At 40.4% G+C, this 25418-nt stretch overlaps 2 protein-coding genes across 10 annotated transcripts in view; both read right to left on the reverse strand.

Annotated features, from left to right (window-relative positions):
- cep164 (centrosomal protein 164) overlaps positions 1–15211 on the reverse strand; it is a 24787-nt gene extending 9576 nt beyond the window's left edge. For 2 of the 8 annotated variants that reach the window (XR_014117756.1, XR_014117757.1), the window contains exons 1-16: positions 14800–15211; positions 14184–14270; positions 13806–13917; positions 11397–11646; positions 10195–10269; positions 9376–9477; positions 8734–8859; positions 8529–8606; positions 8052–8153; positions 5937–7280; positions 4811–4867; positions 4366–4455; positions 3293–3363; positions 1477–2115; positions 1133–1264; positions 326–509 (exon numbers count right to left, since the gene is read on the reverse strand). Coding sequence is in view for 6 of the 8 variants with exons in the window: in XM_081699574.1 (XP_081555700.1) it covers positions 326–509; positions 1133–1264; positions 1477–2115; positions 3293–3363; positions 4366–4455; positions 4811–4867; positions 5937–7280; positions 8052–8153; positions 8529–8606; positions 8734–8859; positions 9376–9477; positions 10195–10269; positions 11397–11646; positions 13806–13917; positions 14184–14265 (3444 nt within the window). In the remaining 2 variants the exon portion in view is untranslated. Of the gene's footprint in view, positions 1–325; positions 510–1132; positions 1265–1476; positions 2116–3292; positions 3364–4365; positions 4456–4810; positions 4868–5936; positions 7281–8051; positions 8154–8528; positions 8607–8733; positions 8860–9375; positions 9478–10194; positions 10270–11396; positions 11647–13805; positions 13918–14183; positions 14271–14365; positions 14712–14799 lie in introns of those variants that run through there. The other 6 variants (XM_081699574.1, XM_081699573.1, XM_081699575.1 and 3 more) reach the window with 6 other exon arrangements.
- Positions 15212–15448: 237 nt separating this feature from the next.
- On the reverse strand, positions 15449–24253 carry socs9 (suppressor of cytokine signaling 9). 2 transcript variants are annotated; one of them, XM_027022929.3, is made up of 3 exons: positions 23718–24253; positions 22512–22578; positions 15449–22270 (listed from the first exon to the last, which is right to left on the reverse strand). In XM_027022929.3, the coding sequence occupies exons 2-3, from the start codon at positions 22560–22562 to the stop codon at positions 20606–20608; spliced, it is 1716 nt and encodes a 571-aa protein (XP_026878730.1). In that variant the 5' UTR covers positions 22563–22578; positions 23718–24253; the 3' UTR covers positions 15449–20605. The 2 variants fall into 2 exon arrangements, with proteins under 2 accessions (XP_026878730.1, XP_026878728.1); XM_027022927.3 differs by having other exon boundaries at positions 23223–24253.
- Between the last annotated feature and the right edge of the window lie 1165 nt (positions 24254–25418).

Below are 25418 nucleotides of genomic sequence, written 5' to 3' on the forward strand. Positions count from 1 at the left end.
AGGTTGAAGGCAGCCACCCAACCAGGGACTCAAACTCAGGACAGGCAGGAGGTAAATATGAGCTCTGAACACCAGACCAAAGAGACAGCTCTCTGGCATAGCAGCCATAGCACCCATTTATCCTTCCTAAGTGAGTCTCCTTCACAGAGTCAGATGCCAATTCAAAAATGGGGTGTCAAAATTACTGACAGTTACTAGTCACTGTCACTGTTCATGTATTTGACAAACTCAAATTACAGTCAAATTACACAGAGAGAAATAACACCTATTGCAAACTCACAGGCACCACAGAAACAGTCTGACTCTCCCATGCACACCCACTAACCTTTAGTTTGAATGAGGCTAACTGCTCCTCCTTCCTTTTCTGAAGCCACTTCCTCTCAGTGTTAAGCTCCTCCTCTGACTGTGCCTTTATCTTGTCCAGGTCCCACCAACTCCATGCCTCCATTCTCTCTCGCTCTGCTTCCAATTCAGAGTGCAACTCTCTCAACCTCGCATCATTCTCCTCCCTATAAGTTCACACATACACATGCAAATACATACAGAGAAACAGGAAATGTAGTTTACAGCAGCAATGTTTGACAAATATTACAGCATTTAGGGTTTTACTTCAGTTTCTGGAATCAGATTGATAAAGTTTGGTATGTGTGCATGTGTAGGTGTTTCTCTTGCAGTACATAGTCCTAGCCCCTGCTTTTGGTGTGTGTATGGGAATATATTTATGGGCTAACGCTTTTGATACAGGAACAAAAGAACAAAATTAATAAAACGTTCATAATAATGTGCATAAGATTTTCTAACTGTATTGTCGATACTCCACTCAGTTTCTTCTGAATGTCAATCAATTGCCCTCTTGCAGCCACAACTTTTACGGATGAGTACTAAAACCACAATTAGAGCTGGGTAAAAGTTTTGGATTTATGGCGATTTTTGCTTGGCTGCTCCAAGACCCTTTCTTCAAAACCCAAGATTGAGCTAGCTCTCTGAGAAGCTGGGCAGTCTTCTCTAGTGCAGTAGCTATATTCTTCCAAGTATTTGTAGCATCCTCTCTTCCTTTTGCTGCACAAGTCTCTCAGTTCCTGCTCGTTGAGCTGCTTTAGTTTGGCGAGTGTGTATATGCATGTGTGTGTACCTGAGTTTGCATATTTGTGTTTCTCTTTCTCTCAGTGCCTGCTCCTTAAGTTGCTGTAGTTTGGTTTGTGTGTCTTTGTGCAGACAATCTTCCTCCTCCTTCATCTCTCTTTGCAATCTGTATTCAAGAGCCCTGTAAAAAACACACACCCACACCACAAGAAATTATGTTACCAACAAGATATAAGATATCCTGACCAGAGTGGCGCATATTTGGCAGACTAAATGCCTTGGTAGAGTTTTAACCTCACTACCTCAGTTAACACATTAAGGCACAAACACACACGAGGATGTCAATGGATCAGTGCTTAGTACTCACTTACACAAGCACAGATACACACAAACCTGATCCTCTCCTCGTTCTCCTTTTTCATCCGTTTCTCCTCCTCTTCCTCTTCTCTCCTCAGCTCCTCTTGGAGGAGGTGCAGTCTCCTTTCCCGCTCCTGTGCCACTTTGACCCTCTCTTCCTCTATCTGGTTGTTTGTCTCCACACTCTGCCTCCACCTCTCCTTCTCTCCATACTGCTGTCTCCTCTTATTTTCCTTGAGCTCCTCATCGCTGGTTTGTTCTCTGAGGAGTTGTGTGGTCAGTCGCTCTCTCATTCTTCCCTCTCTCTCTGCTTCCTGCTCCTCCCACTTTCTGGTCTCTATTCTCATTGTTCTCTTCTGCTCGTCCTCTCTTGGTTTTTGCTCCTTCCTTCTTTTGTCATGTGCCTCTTGCTTCCTTCTCTTCTCCTCTCCCTCCTCCTCTTTCTTTCCCTTTTCTTCCTCCATGTCCTGCTCTGTCACCTCTGCTGTCATGATCCTGGCCAGTCTCCCATGGGCTGTCTCTGGCCTCAGGCAGCAGAGAGCACTGTTGCTGCTTTTTAGCAGCTCTTGCTGTGGACTGGAGGGTTTGGAGAGCGAGGAAGAGGATGAACGGGAGGAATGCTCCAAGTCATGGTCAGAGAGCAACATGTCTAAACTCACTTTCTGCTGATGCCTCCTGGTAAGTGAAGAAATACATTTCAGCCAAGAAACACTCATAAAAAAACAGATGACTGGTTCATAAATTGCTCATTGGAATTGCTGAATTCACCAACTTTCTCATTTAGAATTTCTTTTAGGCATGAAGAAAACTTGACTGGTCCAGACCTGTTGTAAAAGTCATGTACTATGAACTAATGAACTGTGTTGATTTCATTAGCTAAAAGTAAACTAGTTTTGAACATAGAAATTAAACTTGACATACAGGCTAATAATTTTGCCATTATCCTTGATAGTTATTTGACTTTGCTATTCTACGATGGTAATCTCAATCACAAAAACAGCCAATAATCTGATCTGCTAAAGCCTTACCTGATATTGCACATGGCCACACTACACAAAGACCATAGTTTTTCGTACAGAAATTAACATTTGCTCTCAAGAGGAACATCTTCCTGTAACACCTAACAGTGCAAGATTGCCAATCATGACATGTATTTTCTCGTTCATCGTCCTCTTGACCTCCTTCTCCTTTAGTCATGTACTGCCGTGCTTTGGTAAGACTCATGATTTGTTATGAAATTAAAAATCAAAGTTCCAAAATCAATCTTCGTTTCTCTGATGTGCCAGACCTTATGTCCCTATGCTAACAACACAAGTAACCATTGTCTCCCATTTCTCAATTTTAGCAAGTTTTTATATCAATACTTTTGTCACCGTAATGAATTTTTGGTTTCTTTGAAAGCAGAACGCTACTCTTTTTTTAACCTCCCTGCACTTTGAATAAAAAATTTTTCAATTGTGTTAATTCACAATTCTCATAAACACGCGATCTTCTATGAGTCCTTCACAGCAGTCAATTTGGTGAACTTGTGAGCATTTGTGAAGTCCTACCTTGGAACAGGATCGAATTCATACGAACTGAATTTACAACAAAAGTACAATAGATTTCATATAAAATATGAAAATGTTCTTGCATATGTTCTTGCATGAGGCTCTTTATCTTTTCCAAAGCCTTCATCAATTAATCTTTGTCTTTTTCCAAAGTTGAAATATCTAAAGTTCTGTTTGTGTGTGTATGTGTGTGTGTGTGTGTTTTGTGTGTGTCTGGGGGGCAGAGCAAGGTGAGACTGAGAGTTTTGCATTGTGAAGCTGGCTGATCACACTCTGGTATGAACAATATTATTGAACCAAACCTCTCTGCAGCCTGTGCTCTATTCTCCTCCTCCATGTTATCATCTTCCTCTCTCTCTCCACCTTTCTCATCCTGCCAGGGGTGGAAAAAAGGGTGCAGTACATCCAAAGACACAATGTCCTACAACAACCATGAGAAAAGTTCATTCTTCATGCACATGTATCAGATGTGTATGAAATCTGGTCAGCGTGGCTATCCGAAAGCAACATATAAACCATGTATTTACATTACATTTACGGCATTTAGCAGATGTGCTTATCTAGAACGAATTACAAAAGTGCTTTATCAGTCATTTACTCACAGAATACATCCTAGCCAGTACAATAGGTTAGATTTCAATATATCAATGAACTAGAATACTGTTAAAATAAAGGGGTCGATACTAATGCCTAGAAGTGGAAAATACACAAGCTAATTGCAATAAACAAAAAGTACTCGACTTTGTTAGTCAACAAGCAGTCAACATCAGTTTAATAAAGAATACCCTACAATAAGTACTGGTTTCAGTTAGTCCAACATAGGAGCAGAGTCAGTGGTCATTTAAATATTCCATAAATAGATGGGTCTTCAGTCTGCGTTTGAAGACTGAAAGGAATTCTGCTGTTCAGACAGCTGTTCCACCATCTAGAAGCCAGGACAGAATAGTCTTGATGCATGTCTTTCATGAGACTTGAAGCATGGTATTTCAAGCCGAGCCATACTTGAGGTTTGAAGTACTCGAGGTACGGATCGGGCTTTGACCACTGACATCAAGTATAACACAAGCAGTGTCCAATTCAAGGATGTGCAACTCCAGGCTTGGAGGGCTGTTGGTACCACAGCACTGGGTACCAAGATCTAAATGTAGCCCATAATTGATTTTTGTCAATGTCGCCTATAAAGTAGCCACAGGGGCATCCTTGATATAAAGCAGCCACAGAGGCACAATGATGTTCCAAATATCCAAGTGTAGCCTAGACAAGCAAATATTTCATGCATGAACCTAAATCTATTCTGTGGGGCATGGGCATAGGCATGTTTAAAGGCAACCTATATGGAATTCTATTAAAGTGCAGGAGGATGAGAGTGACCTACTGTAGTACCCGCCAGCACTGCAGAGGGCTCTGCTGGGGAGAGATCCGTCAGGTCTAGAATGTTCTCCGAAAATTTGGAGAGGAAATCCACCTGATTTGAGATGATGCAAAATCATCATTAATTACAATTCATAAAGCTATGCAAATCAGACTTAACTAAAACTTAAACATCACAGTCAGGAAAAAGCCAAAACAGTGGTCCCAAAAATAGAAACAGGGTTATTAAAAGAAAAAAGTGGTAAACATAAGCACAATGTTTTAGTTTTTCAGTATATATTATTTGTACTGACAAATCTCTGCAGATCTAAAACTCACTAGCAGGTGACAGCATTTACTGATAGGAAATTTAAAGTAAAAATGGCTACACAAATTAAAAATGGCTACTATGTTTTTCTTTAACACAAACTGGTTTTCCTCCCATTGCAGAGAGTTATCACAGGGGTTACCTTAGCATCATCAGAATGGCGTGAGAATGCTTCAACATGCTGAGTGATTTCTGACTCCTGCAGGAGGAGAACAATGAATAGGTAAAACACTGCACCCTCACAGACATCAGCACACACATCCTCTTAAACATACACTAACCAATTCACTTGAACACCTACTCTACATTCACACATTCACATACAAACAGTTCAAATCTCCATATCTTCTGTAATAGAATGCAACAGTGCAGAGCAGTGCCATGCTGTAACATGCAGTAGTCCATCCACAGCCAGTGTGGTTTAAAATGACAAGCTGGGCACTCGAGGCACAGGGTAGAAAGAAGCAGACAAATCCCTACATGGCAGTCACAAACACACACAAATATGCCCCCCTTCCCCCAATTCACAAGATAGAACGCAACCACATTCACAAGACAGCCAGGTCCATGTGAGGTGTGGAAATTTAGTACAGGGGGCAGAAAGTAGTTGAGGGTTCCTAACATGAATCCGGTGAGGTCTGATCTAGTGGGGTGCAGTATGGTCTAATCTAGTGAGGTCCAGACCAATCCAGGATGGTATGATTTAGTTGGGTCCAATCCAGGGTGGTCTGATCTAGTGGGGTCCAGAGCAGTCCAGTACGAGTGTAAAGTCCAGTCTTTTATTATTATTGTCACCTTAACTGAAACCAAGGGGTCTTTTTGGAATCCCTTTATGGTCCATCTTTTCTGTATGGTGCATTCTAAAATGTGCATTACCCTCAGAGGGTCCTTAGTGCACAATACAAATGAAGACTGAATGAATGAGGGAATGGAATGTACATATGGAACCCTAAATGGATAGACAGATGCATGAACACATCAACAAATGGATAGTCAGATGGATGCATAAAATGGACAGATGAATGGATATATAAATGCATGGACAGAAGGATGGCTGCATAAACAGATGGACAAATAAAATGATGGATGGATAAACAGATGAATAGATTGCAGGATGAATGTATAGATGGAGCATGGGTCTCATGTGGAACCTAGAGCAGCAGACAGGTTTTTTTCTAAAGTCTAAAGTGCATGGAAGAGACGAGAGAGGTGTGTAATGGCATGTGGAGATGGGTCAACGGTCACAATAGCCCAGCATAGCGGCCTACCTCACTGGGGACCCGACCCCACTGAGGAAGTAACTTCTTTCCCAGAATGTCTTTCTGCAGGTATGGTGGTTGGAGTGGTGCATGCAAGCCCCCTCTGGGTTCAATTTTTAACAGTCTGGGGTTCTCAAAGAGCTCCTTCGCTTTGTCCTCACTGTCTCCAGTGATGTTCAAGGCAGCGCTGCTGTCTGTCGGTCGGCCTGCAGTGCATTCACCTGTCTGAATAGGTTTCTGATTTTTTCTCTCAGGCCAGTCAGAATTCTTCCAGTCCAGATTCAGAATGCAGTTTCCTTTCCCATCAATACTCATATCTTTCTCTCCCTCTTCCTCCTCAGTATGCTTTATACTCATCTCTGCCCCTCCCTTGTTCTGCTCTCCCTCATTACACTCGTTTATCTCGTGCTGCACACAGTCTTCTCCCATCTCATGACTATCTCCTCTACCTTTTCTCTCAAATTCATCCCTTTCTTCTAAAGAGTTTCTCACACTACTCTCCTCCTCTTCACTCTCACCCTTGTCTCTGACTCTCTTTCCATACACCTTACCCCACATAGCACCTTTTTGCTCTTTTGGTCTCTGCACATCCTCATCCATACTGTCATGTTCCACTGAGCTAACCACATGCCATTGCACCTCACCATCACTGCCATTCACCAAACGGTCACTCTTCACACATATTTCTCTGGTCTCACTCTCCCTTTTATCCTCTCTGCTTTTTCCATCTGACCTCTGTATGTTCCTCTCTACCTCCTCCCTGGAGTCATCAGATCTCTTCTGTTCATCATGGTTCACAGTTCCTCTCCTCTTTCCTTCCTCCCTTCTCTCCTTATCTCCTTCCCTCACATCCATTTCTCCTTGATCCTGTTTGGAATCTTTTGCTCCGGACACATCCTGTCTGTCTAGCCATCTGTGAGTGACCTTATCATGCTCATCTCTCTCTGAGGTTTTTGGAATTTTTCTCTCCTCTCTGTAATTCCTCTTGCCTACTTCAGAACTCACTCTATCACTACCTGTTCTACTTTTTGTCTCTCTGTCTATGTCTCCAACTCTTTCTTGCTTTTTTCCATCTGAGGGTTCCTCTCTGTCCCTAACTGCAGTTTGTTCACTTCCTTCACTGTACACCATCACTTCATCCTCTGTCTGTTTTTTTTGCTTCTTCTCTTTCCTCTTCTCTGCTTGATCCCTCTTTCCACCCACTCCCTCCTTTTCATCATCCCTCTCTTTGTCAGGAAACTCATCCTCCATAGTGCTTCTGTCCCCACTGCTGGAAGGAAACACATTCTCTGTGCTGAAATCTCTTCTGCCCCCCAGTGGCCTGGAGGAGAGGTTACAGCTATGTCGGGAATCCTTAGATAAGGATTAAAGAGTAAAAAGAAAGAGAGAGAAAGAGAGAGAGATGGAAATGGGTACAAAGATAGACAAGATTTATGGCAGGATAAACAGACCAGGGAATGAAAGAAAATATGGCATTGGAGAAGGAAATTTTAGAAGACATTTTAAATTCAGACACAGTTGTGACCTGGGTCACACGCACACTGCTTATATGGCAGAGCCCAGTGAGAAAAGGACTGTAGCATTATTATCAAACAGCACAATCAAAGAGAACCAGGGCATTATTTGAGCAAACGAAACCGACAGAGAATAGGGAGGCTGTGGGCAGGAGAGACAAAATAGAGAGGAAGAGATGAAGAAGAAAAGCATGAAGGCAAAACACTAACAGCCTGGTCCATAGGATGGGATTCAACACATTTAATTACCAATGCACGCACAAACTCCAAATAAAACAAAAACAGGCAAGAGTCTTATTAAACAAGAGCAGACAGAAAAAAAAAAATCTCTCTTAAGCACAAAACTTTCTCCAAGCAGATGCTAGCCTGCCCATTAAGGTCAATTGTAATAAACATTTTTTTACATTGTGATTAAATTTAAATATTTTTCAGCACTACAGATTAGCAAGTTTAAGACATTTTAAGAAAATTATTGTCCTATACATAACACGAACAATTGCTACTATAAGTTTTTGTGGCTGATTCTGACTTTAAAAGCCATAGGACAGCCCAAGCCCATAGGGGGAATAGAATCAGTGTGAGTGATGATGATGAAATTAAGAATGAGTACCTGAGAGGGTGGATCAGGGGATCGGTCTCCTGACAGAGCAAGATCCTGGAGTTCTGGTTCCGTTCTTTCCTCCACAGGAGCAGAGCCACTGACTTCACTGGCCTGCACATACATGGAGCCCATGGACAAAAACACCAACACAGACACACACATTTTTACAAACACTGAAGTATGGCCACATAAAACTAAAAAGACACACCACATTTATGGCTATTCTAATTGTTGAGCTTTTGCACGTGCATGTGCGTGCATGTATGCGCTTGTGTTTGTGACTTGCCGGTAGAGCGAATAGAGCAAGGTGCAACACCGAGGTCATGTGTTTGATTTCCAGGGAGGACACATAGATGCAAGCTATGCTATATAAGGGTGTCTGTGAAATGCTGAAAACAAAATATGAGAGAGATAGATAGATAGAGAGAGATAGAGAGAGAGAGAGAGAGAGAGAGAGAGAGAGAGAGAGATGAACAACTTGGTTACCTCATAGTGCAATCCCCCATTCAGAGCATCCAGATCCAAGTGCAGATTCTGCAACAGGTGAGATGAACCAAGCAGACTCTATGCACACACATATTAAGACACAAACACAAAACAAGTTCTCATGCTTTACTGTAGTGCTTGTAAAGATAATGACAGGGACAGTGAACTAAAGATTAGAGTGTTGCATTTTAGTAGGTGTTTTTACCTCATGGACAGAAGCCTTCCTCTGTTCTTCCTCATCCTCTTCTTCCACATCCCCGTCTGAAGGAAATATTGGCGGAGCCAGAGATGGACTCTCTTCCTGTCGTCCTCTGGCTCCAGATACAACATCCTAAGACAAACACCCATCACAGATTCTGTACCTCTGCCATGAACTCAAACACCCATCACTTGCACACATCAACTATTTCAAGCACTTTAGAGCTCATACAGCACCTTTGTCAGAACCACCCCGAGGGAGATCTCACACAGCCACAGCAAGCTGCAGGTTCATACGCACTTAACCAAACAACATATCAAACTTCAAAGAGTAGCAGTCCAACAATGACTATAAAGGACTGGACAACCAATTAACTGAATTTGGTGAAATACTAAACTACACAGACAATATGTATTCAGTAACTCCTGATAATGACAAGATGGCTGGGTGAGTTTAAAAGAATGAGTGGGGGGGGTGCAGTACAAGACTGGGAGGCTAGGCGGTATTCTTGTAACCCTTGCAAAGTGATGTGTCACTTTTATATCTAGTGACCCATGTAGGGGTTTGTTCTTTCACCTCTACTGAAGTCATAATAAACAATTAGTTTTCTTTTATTCCTAGTGGAATATTTATGGTTTTCTTGTTTACCCCTAGTGAATACTTTATAGGATGGTGGTCTGTGGAGTTGCCCAGGAAACTTTGCAGCCCCGGAACTGAAGCATCACACACACCTCTGACTGGAGCCAGGACCTGAGAGAAAGAGAGAAAGAAAGAAAGAGAGAGAGAGAGATGGTAGAAAGATGAGGGAGTGTGCAGGAGAAAGGGAGAGAGAGTAGGTGAGAGAAAAAGGGAAAGAGAAAGTAAGTGAGTAAGATCTAGCATAATGGCACACAGACCTGACTTTGCCCACTTATTTCTGGTCAAATTTAGGCTACTGCAGAATCCTAAATTCTTTGAAATACTTCCATAAGCAATTCATTGTTCAATTAATTTCAGTATTTTCAGAAACATGGCAATTGAGAATGTTTAGTGTGCAAGAGAAATTTGTGAAAAGTTTTGATCAGTCACAACTAACTGCTGTGTGGCAAAATACATTTTAGGGTGGAGAATAAAATTAGTCATCACTAGCACAGTGGTGGTTATACTTATTTATCTTATCTCAATCAGTATAAACAAAGAATAAAACAATATTATCCACTGGAAAAAAACCAAAGAGCCATTACGGATGTGACCATGGCTAACAAGATGGGGTAAGAAATAGACACACCATTTTAGTATAGCAGTAAAAAATAAACAATGAACACTTTTAAAAATTGAAAGGTCTCATTTTGCAATAATAACAGTAACACATACTTCACATTTAGATTCACAGCTGGACTATATCTTATTATCTACTATCTAACTACATATTATGTCATATGTACTACTACCATTCCCATCTTCTCTTTCTATCTCTCTCGCCCTCACCTCTGCTCTGTTCTGTCTCAGCTTCTCTGCCACCACCACCTTTTGCACCAATGTTTCCTCTCTCTCCTCCCTCTTCTGTGAAGGAAGGATGAGTGCAGAGGAAAGGAGGATAAAGGAATGGAAAGTGGGGATGTTTGCAGCCTTATTGGGCTTGTAGAAGTGAAAAACAGATGGAACTGCATTACAGGACTTAAACTCAAACTGCCACTACTCTCTACCTCCTTCCTCCTTGTTCTCATCTCCACTGTCACTACTTTCTCTCTCTCTGCCTCTTCACCCTTCCTTTTCCCACTATCTCCCCACTGTCCAGTAGAAGGTGGTGGCTCTGTGCTCTGCTGGGGACAAGCAGTGAATGAACACACTTCTCAGTGCCAGCACATAGCACCATTTCCATGTCCATCCCTGGGATACTGCTATCCTGTTCCCTTTCCTGATGCTCATGACAAACATGAGCCAGAGGAACATGAATCTGCTGGGAGTTAAAAAAAAATGCAGGCCTGCCTAGCATTTCCTCAGTATCCAACAGCAGCTTGGAGGAGTAAGTGGATACACCAATAGGGGGAAAGGTGCAAGAGGCTGGAGGTGGGATTATATATAAAAAAAAAAAAACGTGGGCTGTGATAGGTTGGGTGGTGGTGAGAGGATCACAGGGAGATGGGAGAGGGCAGGTTGGGGTGGTCCCGATAGGAGTGAGGGCAAGATTGGGGTGATGTGGAGCAACAGATGAGTGCCAACATCCCTTTAAACTCCTTTCCTTTTTCTTTCCCTTCCTGGTCTTTCTCTTCCTCTCCTGAGATGTAACTTCATTGGCAGACTGCGCATGAGCAAAGGAAATGGACAAGTGTCTTTCAACGTGTCCAATCTGCAGTCCGACTATATCTGAACACAGGTTTACAAAGATTGCCTTCATGTGGACACAGCTAACAGGCATTTAGTTGCACCAGCATGTGTTGTCATGTCTGATTTCATTAGAATGTTTCAATAGCACTTGTGTTTACCTCTTGGCTGATGTTTTCATTTCATCTCATCAAATCTCATAAAGCTGAACCTACTTAGAATCAAGTTGCAAACCTTCAAACAGTGTTCATACACTTGAACAATGTACATCTGAGCAACATATTTACACGAACACTCCACCACATACCTCCTTAATACCGGGACACAATCAAGACTGTAACACTGACATACAGATCCAAACTCACTCCTGGAGCTTTCAACCCCAATGGTTCCTTCTTTTTTTTCTCTTTCTTCTTCTTCTTCTTCTTCTCCCTGTCCTTTTTGCTGCCTATGAAAGCAGACCTCGAGATGGCAGGGGTAGCTCTGCTGTGGCATGACTGAGCACGCTCCCGCTCCTGTGCTACTAGTTGGCGGTAGTGCTCATCACAGGGGTGGTCCCAGGTGGACTGGCCCGTGGAGAAGTTGAAGTAGTACACATCGCCAGTCACATCCTGACTGGGGTGGAGGGAAAAGAGACAAGGTGATCAAACAGATCCACATACTGTAAACACAGAATTTAAAAAAAAAAAAAAAAAAAAAAAAAAAAGACAGCTAGCCAAGCCTAGATTCTCCAGACCACTTTCCAATGCACCGTATTTTTACATGTGTCAACAGTACAACATATGAAATGCTTGGAGATCTTAGAAGAAAGCACAGAATTAGAGTGGTCTTCTGTGTCTTACTGCAGAGAAAAAAAAGTTCTGGGGGCCAAACTTGCAAGTTGATCTGCTGCAAAATATTAGTTCATTTTGTACTTTTTAATTTAGTTTCAGGCATAACTAACAATAGATTTCAAGTGGGAAGTCCCCTTGTCTACATGTACTGCTGCAATGAAGGCCCTGACTCATAAAAATACATTGTTTTTACACTTTTTATTGTTACTTGAGAAAATAAAATTATATTTTTACCCCCATAGCATTTCACTACTGTATCCAAGAAATTGTTATCTTAAAAATATTACTGATCTTTTGTGCTATACCATACTCTCCAACTTCCCCAATTCTGTGCTCTTCTGCCCCTGGTACATTTCTTACTTTTGCCCAATCTAAATATTCTGTCTTCTCCAGACTCAACAGGGTCAAAGGGCTGTCTAATTCTGCTGGTGATCTAGTCATCTATTTCGTAAGAGAGATAATGCACACTTTTAGGCAAACTTCCAGAGAGTCTATTTCAGATGCAGGCTTCAGCAGTCTTTACTTGTAGAATTAACTGAATGTGGCTATGATGACATTATGCAATTAAGCCCTGAAAAATCCAAAAACATTGCTGAAGCACAGAAACTTCCCAAGAGCATGGTAGCCTCCTTTATTTTCAAATAGTCAAACAGTCTTTCTAGATCTGGCGGCCCAGCTAAACTGAATAATCAGGGACAAAGAGCCTTGGTGAGACAGGTAACCAAGAACACAGTGGTCACTATGAATGAGATCTAGAGCTCTTTTGTTGAGATGGGAGAACCTTACAGAATAACAGCCATCAGTGCAGAATTCTAGCAATCAGGCCTTTAAGGTGAGTGTACAGATGGAAGCCATTCCTCACTAAAAGGCACACAAGAGTATGATTTGCACTTTCTAAATTATGCCTAAAAAACAGTCATATTATGAGAAGCAAGATCCTCTGGCCTGATGAAATGAGGTACTGAGCATAGCATCATTAATACCATCCCTTCATCTCATGGACTTAAAATACATGACCCTAAGAAAGTCCAGAAGGCTGGAGGGCTGTCTAATTCTATCTAATCAAACATGGTGGAGACAGCATCATGTTTTTCAGGGAGAATGGTCAGGATTTAGATAAATACCTGCAGAAAAATATAGAGCAATGCTCAGTGAAAACCTTTTCCAGACCTTTGACTAAGCCTGGAGTAAAGATTTAGATTTCAAGAAGAAAATGTCCCAAAACACACCACCAAAAAGCACAGGAGTGACTTTAGGAATACTGTGAAAGTCCTGCAGTGGCCCAGCCAGAGTCTGAACCTGTACGTAAAAGAGCATCTCTGGAGTGACCCAGCCAGAGTCTGAATTTGTATCCAAAAGATCATCTCTGAAGAGAGCTGAAAATGACTGTGCACTGAAACATCCCATCCAATCTGACTGAGCTTGAACGATCCTTCCAAGAAGAATCAGAGAAACAGAAAAATATGCCAAGCATATAGGATCACTCCCAAGAAGACTTGAAACTATCACCACTGTCAAAGGTGCTTTAATTAAGAAAATAATGAAGGGCCTGTATACTTATATATAGAATATCAGATTTTATTGTTACTAAATTTATAAATAAATATTCTTAAAGGCTGTTTTTCTTTGCTATTACAGAATATTTCAAACAGACTGATGAGATAAAAATTAGTTGAATCCATTTAAAGATAAGCCTGAGCACAGATTTTGAGCTATAAAACACACCACACAAGCTTTAAATAACACTTATTTGAAGCATTTTGCTTTTATATTTGTCTTTTTGCAAAACAAAGGCATTGGCATTTATGTAGAACAGGTTACTGTGTGTGACTGCGTGTTTAGGCCCAAAAGACTCATCACATCAAGGTTCATTGCTCTCTGGCTGTAAGTGTGGAGATCTGTTACTCTGTGGGTGAGAGTACTGGAGCAAGGTCATCCTACCAGGGTTTCCATTCAGGAGGCAGTGGGGCTACAATCCCCTCTCTGGCCAGCCAGAGGAGCTCTGGCTCCAGATTAGGGTCAATGCCAATTTCTCTGGCATACTCGTGGATCTCTGAGGAAGAGAGATAAAAGGGATACCCCACAATGCATGTGATCATCATTAAAACTGAACAAATGTTAAATATTTTCATGCCAAGAAAAATCTAAAGGACTCAAATATTTAAATCCACAATGAATGGAACTGATTCTGTTATTTTTAAATGATGGATTTGTGGTACCTTGTGGACTATATACCATTTGAATAACATACATCAAGGTTAGTTACCCGTTTTCTTTAAAAGCTTGTTTGAATGTTAGGTCCTATTATACGATAACTACCTTGTTCAGTGGGGATATAGTTCTCATCGTAATCCTCTTCCAGGATCAACTGGTCTCCAATTCGAAGGGCAGCTGTAGTCATGTTGACTGAAGGTTAGGAATACGAGAATGTATTAAATGAATAATAATCCAGTCGACACAAATCCCATATTGTCTCCAAACCCAGCACTTAGCTAACCTACGTGAGTGGCTGTTTGAAAGATGGTATCGTGAAGATAGCTGGCTAGATATGAAATTGAAAAAGTAACTGGGCCAACCCAGCTAGCTAATTACAAAAAGTAATTACACTAAACTAGCTGGTGCAAATAGTGAACCAAATAACAGTTAAGGAATCTAACTTGTCTTTACAATAACATCCACAAAGCTAGCTAGTTAAATCTCTGGCAATGATAAATCCATCACATTATATAGTCGAATTAGCTAGCTATCTTAGCTAACCTAGGTTAACTAGCTAAGAGTTGCTTGGTTAGCAACTGCATGGCAACCACAGCAGCTGTAGGATTTCACACTTGACAAAACAACGGTAGCTTTTAAAGACTACCAATTCAAATGATAAGCTTTCATATATAAAAGCTCGTTCAGCGACATATAGCTAAGTAACATGTTGGCTACAAACCTTTTCCACCGTAAGACACAAATCCTCCTGTCACTTAAGATTTACGTTATTTTAAGAAATTAGACATGCACATTAAGCCATGTAAGTATCTAGCTAGCTAACATCATATATTTGCAGAAAGTAAACTAGCTAGTTAGCCCACTAACCTAGTTTGAGCTTACCATAGAGCTAACTTAAGACAGAAACCGTAACAACAAATACTAGCCAGCAAGCTAACAAGATGGTCGCCAAAAGTTTTAAAAATGTTTTCAAAACAAAGGTTCCATGACAAAATGGTCATCGTAGAAAATCTTTAAGATACCGTGCTAACAAAATCTGCGTTTTTGCTTTTCTTATCCAAGTAAATATACAATGTTTTTCTATTCATACAACATAGCTAACGCAATATATATCCAAGAAAAAAGTGCAATCTTGTTCTTAGACTTCTTACTAGACCCATTATCAGTGGCTATATTGCTCTAAAATGCAAGATATCACCCAAAGAATAACCACTCATATCCATCTTTTATACCTTTGACCATTATCAAAAAATGTACCTGTTATAACCTAATGGTGGCAAAATAAATAAATTACAAAAATATGCGAAAAGAAGACATAACTATAACTGAGTTTTTACCCATGTTTAAAGAAATACAATTAATAAGTGAAAAACAGTAAAATATACAGCATAGTTTATTGTGTGCTTCTCATCATAGACTTTGATTGATTTTATTTAGCTGCAAAATGTATCTTCTTAAATCAGAAATAAACCACAAACAGGCAAAAGCAAAGTACATATGCATTAAATTAAAAAAGAAATAAATAAATACCAGTGTAAAAAAACAAGTCAGCAATGCTCTGAACAGTATGAGTTCATAGCTATATTTGTTCAACAGACATCAGACATGTTTTGTGGTCCCAATACACAAAAGAAATCAGTACTTGACCTCATACTGCCATAGCTATCAATCCAGTTCATAGGAAGACCACAGACTTGGTGCACAGACCCACACATCACTCCACCCAACCTTTGAAGACACATACTTAAGTATTAATGTCTTAATCCCTAACAGGTAAGTTTGAAAAGGTTATGCATCTGCCCAGTTTTGAAGCAGGGAACCAATGCGTGTTAAGCAAATGTGATGACTGCCATCCATTAAAAATTGCATTTTTAATGATTTTTCCTGATACGCCGCTAGGCTAGACAAAAGCTTTCTCTGGCCCAAAACTATTTTGAATGCAAACCCTACCACTATAGAATAATTTAACACAAATCCCAAAAATTTGTATAGAAACCAGCTTTGTAGATGAGTTAGATATATACTTTTCAGGTTAAGCTTAGTTTGGACAAGAATGCCCATAGGCCCAAATCTGCAGCATCATCCCCTCATGAACATTACAAATGCAATGTTGACATTTCCACTAATGTATGTTTTGCCAAGCATGACAGGTGTAGGTTATTATTTATACCTTATTTTATAAACTAAAAAAAGGTGCCAATTTATGGAATAAAGGAATGACAGTTGGATGACGAACAAAAATCTGTTTTTGATAAAGCATTGTTACTTTATCAAAGTGGTAGCTCAGTGATTAAGGTACTTGACTTGTAATTGGAAGGTTGCTGGTTCAAGCCCTACCATTGCCAAGTTGCCACTGTTGGGCCCCTAAACAAAGCCCTTAACACCCCAATTGCTCAAGTTGTACTCATAATTGTAAGTTGCTTTGGATAAAAGTGTCAGATAAATGTTACTGAGGTAATAAACAAAACATGCTCCTTTTTTTAGCTATTTAATTCACATGAGCTTATATTTCTAAGCTTTTACAAAATTTTACTGTTATAAAATTATTTACTTTGTTTTATATAGTCAAGTTTTACTGGATATTTTTCATTAAATAGTAGTTGGCAAATTACTAATTATAGAAAGAGTTCTGCCAGCCCTAACTGCTAGCAACATGCTTATTCACAAAACTCAAATCAATTCTCTACCTTAAAGCTGGTGTAAACAATTATTTAAATTATACTTATCCTAGTCTATGTACACCTTCCTAGTTCTCCCTAAAATAGATGCTCAGAGAAAGACATCTCTCATCAGCATCTAAATTTGTTGGCTATCTGTACGAACCACTCAGAAACATTCTCTACAGAGAGGCAGATCTGCCTACAGCACAGTAGGCCAATCACACATGTGTTCAGAGGGAGGGTCTCTGGGGAAAGGTCTTGATAGAAACCAGGTGATGAATGGAAGGGGTGGACCTCTCTGGTGGCTAAATCTGGTAGAAGTCTGCAAGAACTTCAAAATAGATTTAAGCATTCCTCATTACATCATGTTGGTCAAAGCTCAAAATGGCCTATGTAAGGTGAAATTTTGAATGTGCAAAGAAAACATTGTCAGTTCACTTACATAAAAGGCTATACTATAGCATTCAATATCCAGTTTCATCAAAAACAACCCTTTGATACTGACTAATGTTCACAAGCAAATCAATTCATGGAATAGAATGAGACTCATTATAAAAAAAAATACATTTTTAAAAAGCAGCTTTGGAACCATTAAAATAAAAATGTAAAAGATGAAACAATTCTTATTAGGATATCCAATTACAGTATATTTTTTTCTCTGCTCCGTTACCCATTATTCAAACTAAACATAGATTTTACTTACTCTTCAACGGATATATACATGCAGAAGTGACACCTAATAGGGAAGACACACATTTACACTGGATCAGTGAGTTTGATCAGCTCTAATTCAAGTTCATTAACAGTAGGCAACTGAAGCTCTATCATTTCTACTTGCACATCCCTGAAATAACTCGCTCATGTGGCATAAAAAGCAGATAAAAGTAAAACCAAAATTAAAGGAAACATTGCAAAATATATTCCCAATTACAAAAAAGTTGGGATGTGTAAAATGTAAATATATGTAACTAAAAACAATGCAATGATTTGCAAATCCATAGACCCATATCTTATTCACAACAGAACATAGAAAGCATATCAGATGTTCAAAATTAGGTATTTTACCATTTCATGAAAAATATTAACTCATTTAAAACTTGATGGCAGCAATGCATCTAAAAAAATTGTGATGGTGCAACCAAAGGCTGGAAAAGTAAGTGTTGCTAATAAACAGCTAAAGGAGCAAGTTGTAAGCAAGTCACATGACTGGGGATAAAAAGAGCATTTTAGAAAGGCAGAGTCTCTCAGAAGCAGAAGTTTACCAAACTGCAAAAAAAAACCTGTATTTAAAAATTTTGGAACAATATCAGAAAAATGTTCCTCAATGTAAAACTGCAAAGACTTTGAATATTCAACCAGCTACAGTACATATTATCATCAAAAGATTCAGAGAACCTTGAGAAATCCATGTGCACAATGGACCGGGCTGGCAGTTAATATTGGAACCTCTTGATTTTTGGGAAACCACAGACGCCATGTCCTGCGGACTCAAGAACAGAGGGACCATCCAGCTTGTCATCAGAACACAGTTCAAAAGCTGGTATGGGTGTGGGCAGCTTACACATCTGCAAAGGCACCATCAATGCTAAATAGTATATAGAGGTTTTAGGGCAACATGTGCTCCCATCCAGACATCTCTTTCAGGGAAGGCCTTGCACATTTCCGCAAGACCATGTTAACCACATACTGCATCCATCACAACAGCAAGGCTTTGCAGAAAAGAGTCCAGGTTCTGAACTAGCCTGCCTGCAGTCCAGACCCTTCACCAATAGAAAACATTTCAGGCATCATGAAACGAAAAATCCGCAAAGACCCAGGACCGTTGAGCAGCTTGAATCCATAATCAGGCAAAAATGGGACAACATTCCCTGTCAAAACTCCAGCAATTGGTCCTCTCATTTCCCAGTCATTTACATACTGTTGTTAAGAGGGGATGTTACACAATGGTAGACATGACCTTGTCCCAACGTTTTTGAGATGCATTGCTGCCATCAAGTTCTAATTTAGTTAATATTTTTCATGAAATGGTAAAATGTCTCATTTTGAACATCTGATGTGTTCTATGTTCTATTGTGAACAAAATATAGGTCTACGAGAATTGTAAATCACTGCATTGTTTTTATTTACGTTTATTTACAATTTACAATTTTTTGGAATTGGGATTATATTAAAATGTCTGTATGATACCAAACTGGAGTGTTGCATTAAACATTCAGCAAGTTTTCAATTTAACAAACAAAACTGAAACAAGAAACACTGCTCAAAAACTAACCAAACTGGCTCATCACTCCTATGGTGAGAATGGTCTAGGTGTGATGTAGCTAATATTGCAATGAGCATACCTGATTGACAGTCCACTATAATGGACTCACAACCTGTTGCTCAAGCAGTGTTAAATATTATGGTGCAAGTAGGAAGACTGAGAGTAATATAAAACTATATGGGAATTAAACTACCAATAATAATAAAATAATTGAAAATAATTGCAAATAATTCTAAAGTTCAGTATGGCTGCTGAAAAAACATTAGGACCAAAAAACTATAGGCACAAATAGCTACCTCTCTATATAGTGAAAAGTTGCATGTCTCCAGTTCTAAATAATGTAGCTTACAATTGACTAGCTTCAATTTTTCTTGCAGTTAATATCAGTCTAGCCTCATCTAATGTCTATGTTCACAGATTTAAACTCATGATACTACAAGACTGTTGAGGGCAAGTTTTACCCACATTTTACATTGAAAGTGGAGAGATTCTGGCTGAATTAATTGGTCATTTATTGGACTATAAAACTGTATTCCTAGGACAAAAAGAGAAAAATTAAACTAAATTAGAAAGAAACAGATTTAGATTGCCTGGGTCTTTAAGTTCCATTTTTTTCTTGCTAAGCAAAAGCAAAAACATCACAGTTATACATTCATTTGGCATTAGCACAGATACTTTCCCTGGGGCTCTTCAGAGTGCTTTAGTCATCAAGACAAGTCTTAAAGAGTCACTGATCAGTTTCTAATCTTCTAATATGAAAACAGTGAATTTTGTAGATAGATCTGATCCTCTTGAAATAAATGTTAAATTAATGGGTGAAAGACTTTAGATAAATCCTGTTTTAAAGGACAAGTTCACTAAACTTTTCAAACATTCACTTGATCCTTTCTCAAAAAAGTTATAAAAAGTAAAGTTCTGTTACAGCAAAAAAAACCATTGGTATTAGTCAGCAGTTATGGAATGTAACAAAGTGACATGATGGCTTATGGCTGCTTGTGGAGGACTGCAATACATACATCATATTCTATGATATCCTATGAGAAGCCAATAGTATGCCATTTAAAAGCAAAAATGTCAGTACTCTGGAACAGTACCAAATGCACAAATGCTGAAACCATCTGAATTTTTCATTGAAATCTTGAATGGCACCCACTGAAACACATGCACTATGATTCGCAATGCAAGACAACAACTGAAAGTCTGAAAATGGGGCAATCTTTCCTTTAACACACTTCCTTTAACAGAGTGGCACTTTGGTTATCATCCTGCCACAAGACAATACTGCAACAGAACAAATGTGCACAATGGTCTGTCTATTGCTAACAGACCTTAAGCCCAGAGCATGCTTACCTGACATGCACCAACAAATCCAAACACTGCATTAAATGTTCTGTACTGCTGTAAAGTCTCTAGAATATTCTAGACTTTTCAAACTAGCTAGTTTCACTTTTTCCCCATACCATTCTAAAGGTAAATGCCAGCACTAGAAAGTTTGGGTTTGCTGTAGATTGCTAGGTCAGAGGAGTTTTTTTTTTTTTTTAGGTTGGTAGTAGAGCACTGGTGCATACTACATGGCTGTGGTCAGTCAATATATGTTGCTGCCTTCACTCCCACCATGTGTCGAGCCTCCGCACACGGACTCTTTGCTTGTAGTGATACTCCTTCAGGTGCTCCTTCAGTGCGTTGGGAATGGGCAAAGCAGCAATGCCATCATATGTGGTGCAGCTGCTGATGACAGCGCGGCAGATATGCTGGAGGCTGAATGGTCGTGTTCGGTGGACAGGGTTTGACAGCAGTGGCTCAAAGAACATGCATGAGCTTGGGTCCTTATAATGCTCCAGGAGGCCAGTGACAGTGGGTGCATGAAACACGCTTGGGTCGTGTACGTCAAAGCTGAAGTTGTGGTTCCACTGCTCAATGCGCGCATGTAGAGAGCGGCCATAGCGACGGAAGCTAACGGAGAATAGGTAGTCCTCCTGAGCAGAGTCACGCAGCAGAAAGGTGCCCTCTGGCTTTCCCTCCAGCAGTGTCTCTGCCTCATAGCGATCCATCACACCCCAGTAGCATGGCAGGTTGGTAATCGCCAGCAGGTCAGGCACTAAGCAGTGAATATAGTCAATCTGAGTGTGGACACGATGGTGGCTGTCCTGGGACTTTGGCCGTTCCAGATGTGCAGGGGACCCTCTCACCAGAGAACAAGGGGATGGTGAGGAGGAGTCTGAGTCTGGGTAGGATTCACTGGAGAAAGTGGGAGCAGACTCGGAGGAAGAGGCCACGACTTCATCGAGAGTGTCGAGGCAGCTTTGGAGGAAGAGCTGGTGTTGGTGGTGCTGCCTTTGCAGCATCTGCTGCTGCTGGAGGGTGGCCCGTTCATCCCCTGCCAGCTCATTCATGCCATGCGCCAGCTTGGGCCCTAGCTTGTACAATGGGTTGATTTGTGCGGTCACCTCAAATGTGTGGATCTGTGCATTGGGTGGTGGATCCACACCTTGCTCAATGCTTATCCTCCTTCTCTCCCGCAGGCGGTCATCCTCGTCCTCAACTACAGCAGCAGTGGCAGCTGTGAGATCAGATGTGGACGCCCCAGCACTGGCAAATGAGTGCAGCACAGGTGGCTGCGAGATAGGAGCTGTGTGCTGCTTGATCAGGTACCACTTCTGGGCAAGATCGGAGCCGGCTGGAAATGGGCAGCTGTCCAGCATTAGCTCGCTTAGGTGGATCTTCCTCCGGGATGAGGTTACAGAGGGGGATGACGTGAGGCTCTGCCCCAAGGTAGAAGTTCCACCATGGGTCTTGATAGGAAAACACTGGCCCACCGCATCCTGGATTTTCTGCCTGAGGGAGCGACTAACACCAGAAGACTTGCCGCTGGTCTCAGGTGCTGGCTGATCTGTGCTTGCTGTGCTCGAAACTGCCCGGGTGGGTGCTCTCTCAGACAGCAAGGACCCCGAGGAGCTGAGAAGATGCCGCCATCTGCGTTCATGAACTGGGGATGACAAGCCCCCATTTCCAGCCTCTAACCCACCCAGGAGGTCTCCGTACTCAAAGCCATCGCTAACCGGCCGCTCAGACAGTGGCTCATGCGGCAGCTGGCCCTTCATCTTGCCCCTGCCGCCCTTCCGTCTCCCCCCATCCTGACGCTCCTCAGAGCGGCTTTGGCGCACCTTGGGTCGAGCACCCCGCTCCCTTTCTTTCCCACGGTCCCCTGTGTCCGTCGACATTGCTGACAAGAAGTTATAAGATTCAGGAAGAGTGCGTGTGACTCTTCCCTGTTTAAAGAGTAGGGGAAACAATTGTACCAAGATGTCAGTTGTCAGCTGTTGGTCCTGTGCTCAGTGTTAACATTCTGACAAAAGGAAAAAATACTGCACTAATGCTGATGTGCCTTCAACTGTTGAAACAACCCGTAAGGGTCACAATACATGTTCATATGGGTTTTAAGACTGATGAAGCAAACAGTCCTTGTTTTGACTTGGCCGGATCCATAAGTCACAGACGTAATGTAAATACCTCATCGCCTTTGGCATTCCTGCGGTAAACGTAGTACTTCCTTAACAACATGTAACGTCTTCTTAGTCTAAGAGGCAGAAATCAAATATCAAGAATGGTTAATTATTTCCCCAAGCATACCAAGTTACATTTAACATTACGTTAATATCATTGCGAAAAACGTTGCTTCGATGTTAAGCTTCTAGAGTTTCTTATATCAAGATTACCAAACTGCGTTGTCAACGAACATTTCGTTTTGACAGCTGTGAATCGGTGCAATAAGACAACTTAATCTCGACAACTGGTTAAAGTGGCTGACTAAAGAAGCGTTAACTTTTAAATAAACTCTTATCTCCCACAATAATCTAGCTAGCCAATACTGAATATTCAAGGCAGTATAAATAACCTGGTAATGTCCATGAATAACCGGGTTTGCTGATGGCAGGTGATGAATTTAGTAAACTAGATAGGCAATATAATTATTGAATAGCGATTCGGCTAGTTAGTGGTCTCCATGTAGGGGCAGCAGAAAGAAATCTAGCTAACGCTATCGTTAAACTAACCTCTCGCTAACTCGGGAGCTACCTACTGTAGGTTAGGTTAGATTAGCTGTCTTGCTGGTTATTCATTCTTGTTTTAGTAATTAGACTGACAGCTTCAAAACCTCATTCGACCAACGAATGCGCTACAACTACAACTGCGCTACAATTTAATAGATGACATTGTACGTACCAATTATGTGTACTTCGCAGCGAATCTTCTGGTGTGACAATTATAAAGCAAGCTTGAAGAACAAAAAATGACAGTGGTAGCATGCAGCTAGCTAACGAAGGTTAGAAAATATCATAATCTTGCGGTTAGATTCTTAATCATGCCACATGATTAGTAAAAACTACCCTTACTCTCATACGCTATATAACCCTTTCCAGAAGAAAAATGAACATGTCCCAAACATCATTGTTTAAAGCAGTCGAATTTCTTCTAGCTGTTTAGTAGCTAGCGAACTAGCTAACTACCAGCTAACGCTGTTCAGAGGGCCCTCTGTCGTTGCGGAAGACAGTTTATAAAGTTCCATCGTGAGATAAACCCCAGATAAACCCCAAACCAACATTTTACCTAAATAAATAAAATAAAATGTAAATAAATAATCTTGCATTTCACATGCTTGTTATAATACGTACATTGTCTTTTGTCATGACAAAGGCATCTGAATTTGATTGAACTCACCGTGCGAAATTACCGAATGTTCTAATAAAGCAATGTAGAAAAACAGCTTTTGTATACACCCGGAATTTAAAACGGTTTCTCTTAAGGCATCTCGCATGCACCTACACAAGTTCTACTTTTAGTATTAGACCACTTTAGAGTTTCTATCTATTATTTTTAAAATCAAACTAAATAAGCATTTCACTTGAAAATATATTTTAGTCTCACAAGGTATTTTTCTCATTCTTGTTAAACTTGTTATAATAATGCTTTAAACTGAACTGTAATCTATTGACACCTAATGTGCAACCATGGAAAAAAAGATAACGTCCTGTAGATGTTGCTATTAGTGTCTGAAAACCTTTCAAGCTATGGGTGGCAGTAAGGGACATAAGATATCAAGTGTGACTTCATCGAACACGTCGACGAAATAATCGTATTGTTGTTTTCCCGTGAGGATGTTAGCAAGCTAGGTTAATAATGCTACTAGTTTAGCTCTCGTTGTCCGATAGCTAATATTCATACGTAGCCGTTTATAGTAACGCATATTCGGTATTGTTTGCATCATAACTATTCAGAATCTTTTAAAGAAGTGTGTTCTTCATGACCTTTAGTTGCTCATGTTATTTAGCTAGCTAGCTAAACTAGCCAGCAAACTGGCTAGGCTAACTTAACCATCCTCGTATCCTACCTAGTTCGAATGCTAATAAGCTAGCAAGCAAGCAAGCTATTGTAAGGTTCAACAAGCTAGCTATTTCGGTAATTGAAGATAAGTCTGCTCTGTAGTTTTCGTTTGACGATCTGCCAACTAATTTCTGTCAAGCCATTATATAAGCGGTTGTAAAAACCCGAGGCAAATTGCAAACACAAAGGGGGTGAGTTACTTAAGATAACCTAGATAGCTACTTAAAACTAACTGGCTAGCTAATGGTGTGCCCGAGTGTAGCGGGTGTCTTTCGGTTTAGACAGCAATGTTAAAATAGATTACAAGCGTAAGTAAAATGTATTATACGAGAGTATATACTAGGTAAAGAATCACAGTGCACACGTGGTTTTGTTTTTATAAAACAAACGGCATTTATTCAGAATTGTCATTTGTTAATTTTGTGACGTGTTCAGAGGGTTCATGCGCTGGTAGTTTAGTTAATTCGACTGATTTGAACAAAGTTACATTTGGTTCCTTTCATCTTAACTTAAATTGAAACCCTTTGTAAAGTGATTTATGACTATGATGTGAGTTTATACCGTAATCCAGCACTTGAATTAAGAAGTGTTGGTATTCGGATTATTGTATAAAATCACGCCATAGTTAGAAAACCTGCTTCAGTTTTGTGGGAGAATGGGTAACAATCATTATTTGTTTTCTTGTACCACTTTGCAGCTACCAGGATGGTGTGTGAGCTTCTCCTCTCCTCTGTGTGGCTGCTGTTTGTTGTGTTCTGGGTAGAGACCATCAGTGTTTGGCTTTTCCTCTGTCTGTTTTATCAGGACAGAGCCTTTTATCATTGGGGTGATGGGTGAGTGTTAAACTAACCACTGAACTCCATGCTTTCAGATACAGTAATGATTGTTTGCTTTAATTTCACTTTTCCCTTAGGGGTAAATTGATGTATTTTGGATTACTACATATCCCCACACATATCTTATATTTGTTTTTGAGTGTTTTTGAGTTTTTGAGTGTCTGTCAACAAGTTGTAGCTAAGTAAAGATAGAATATATTTT

The sequence above is a fragment of the Electrophorus electricus genome, chromosome 17 (genome assembly GCF_041902795.1).
Source record: "Electrophorus electricus isolate QZ-2024a chromosome 17, ASM4190279v1, whole genome shotgun sequence".
NCBI lineage: Eukaryota > Metazoa > Chordata > Actinopteri > Gymnotiformes > Gymnotidae > Electrophorus > Electrophorus electricus.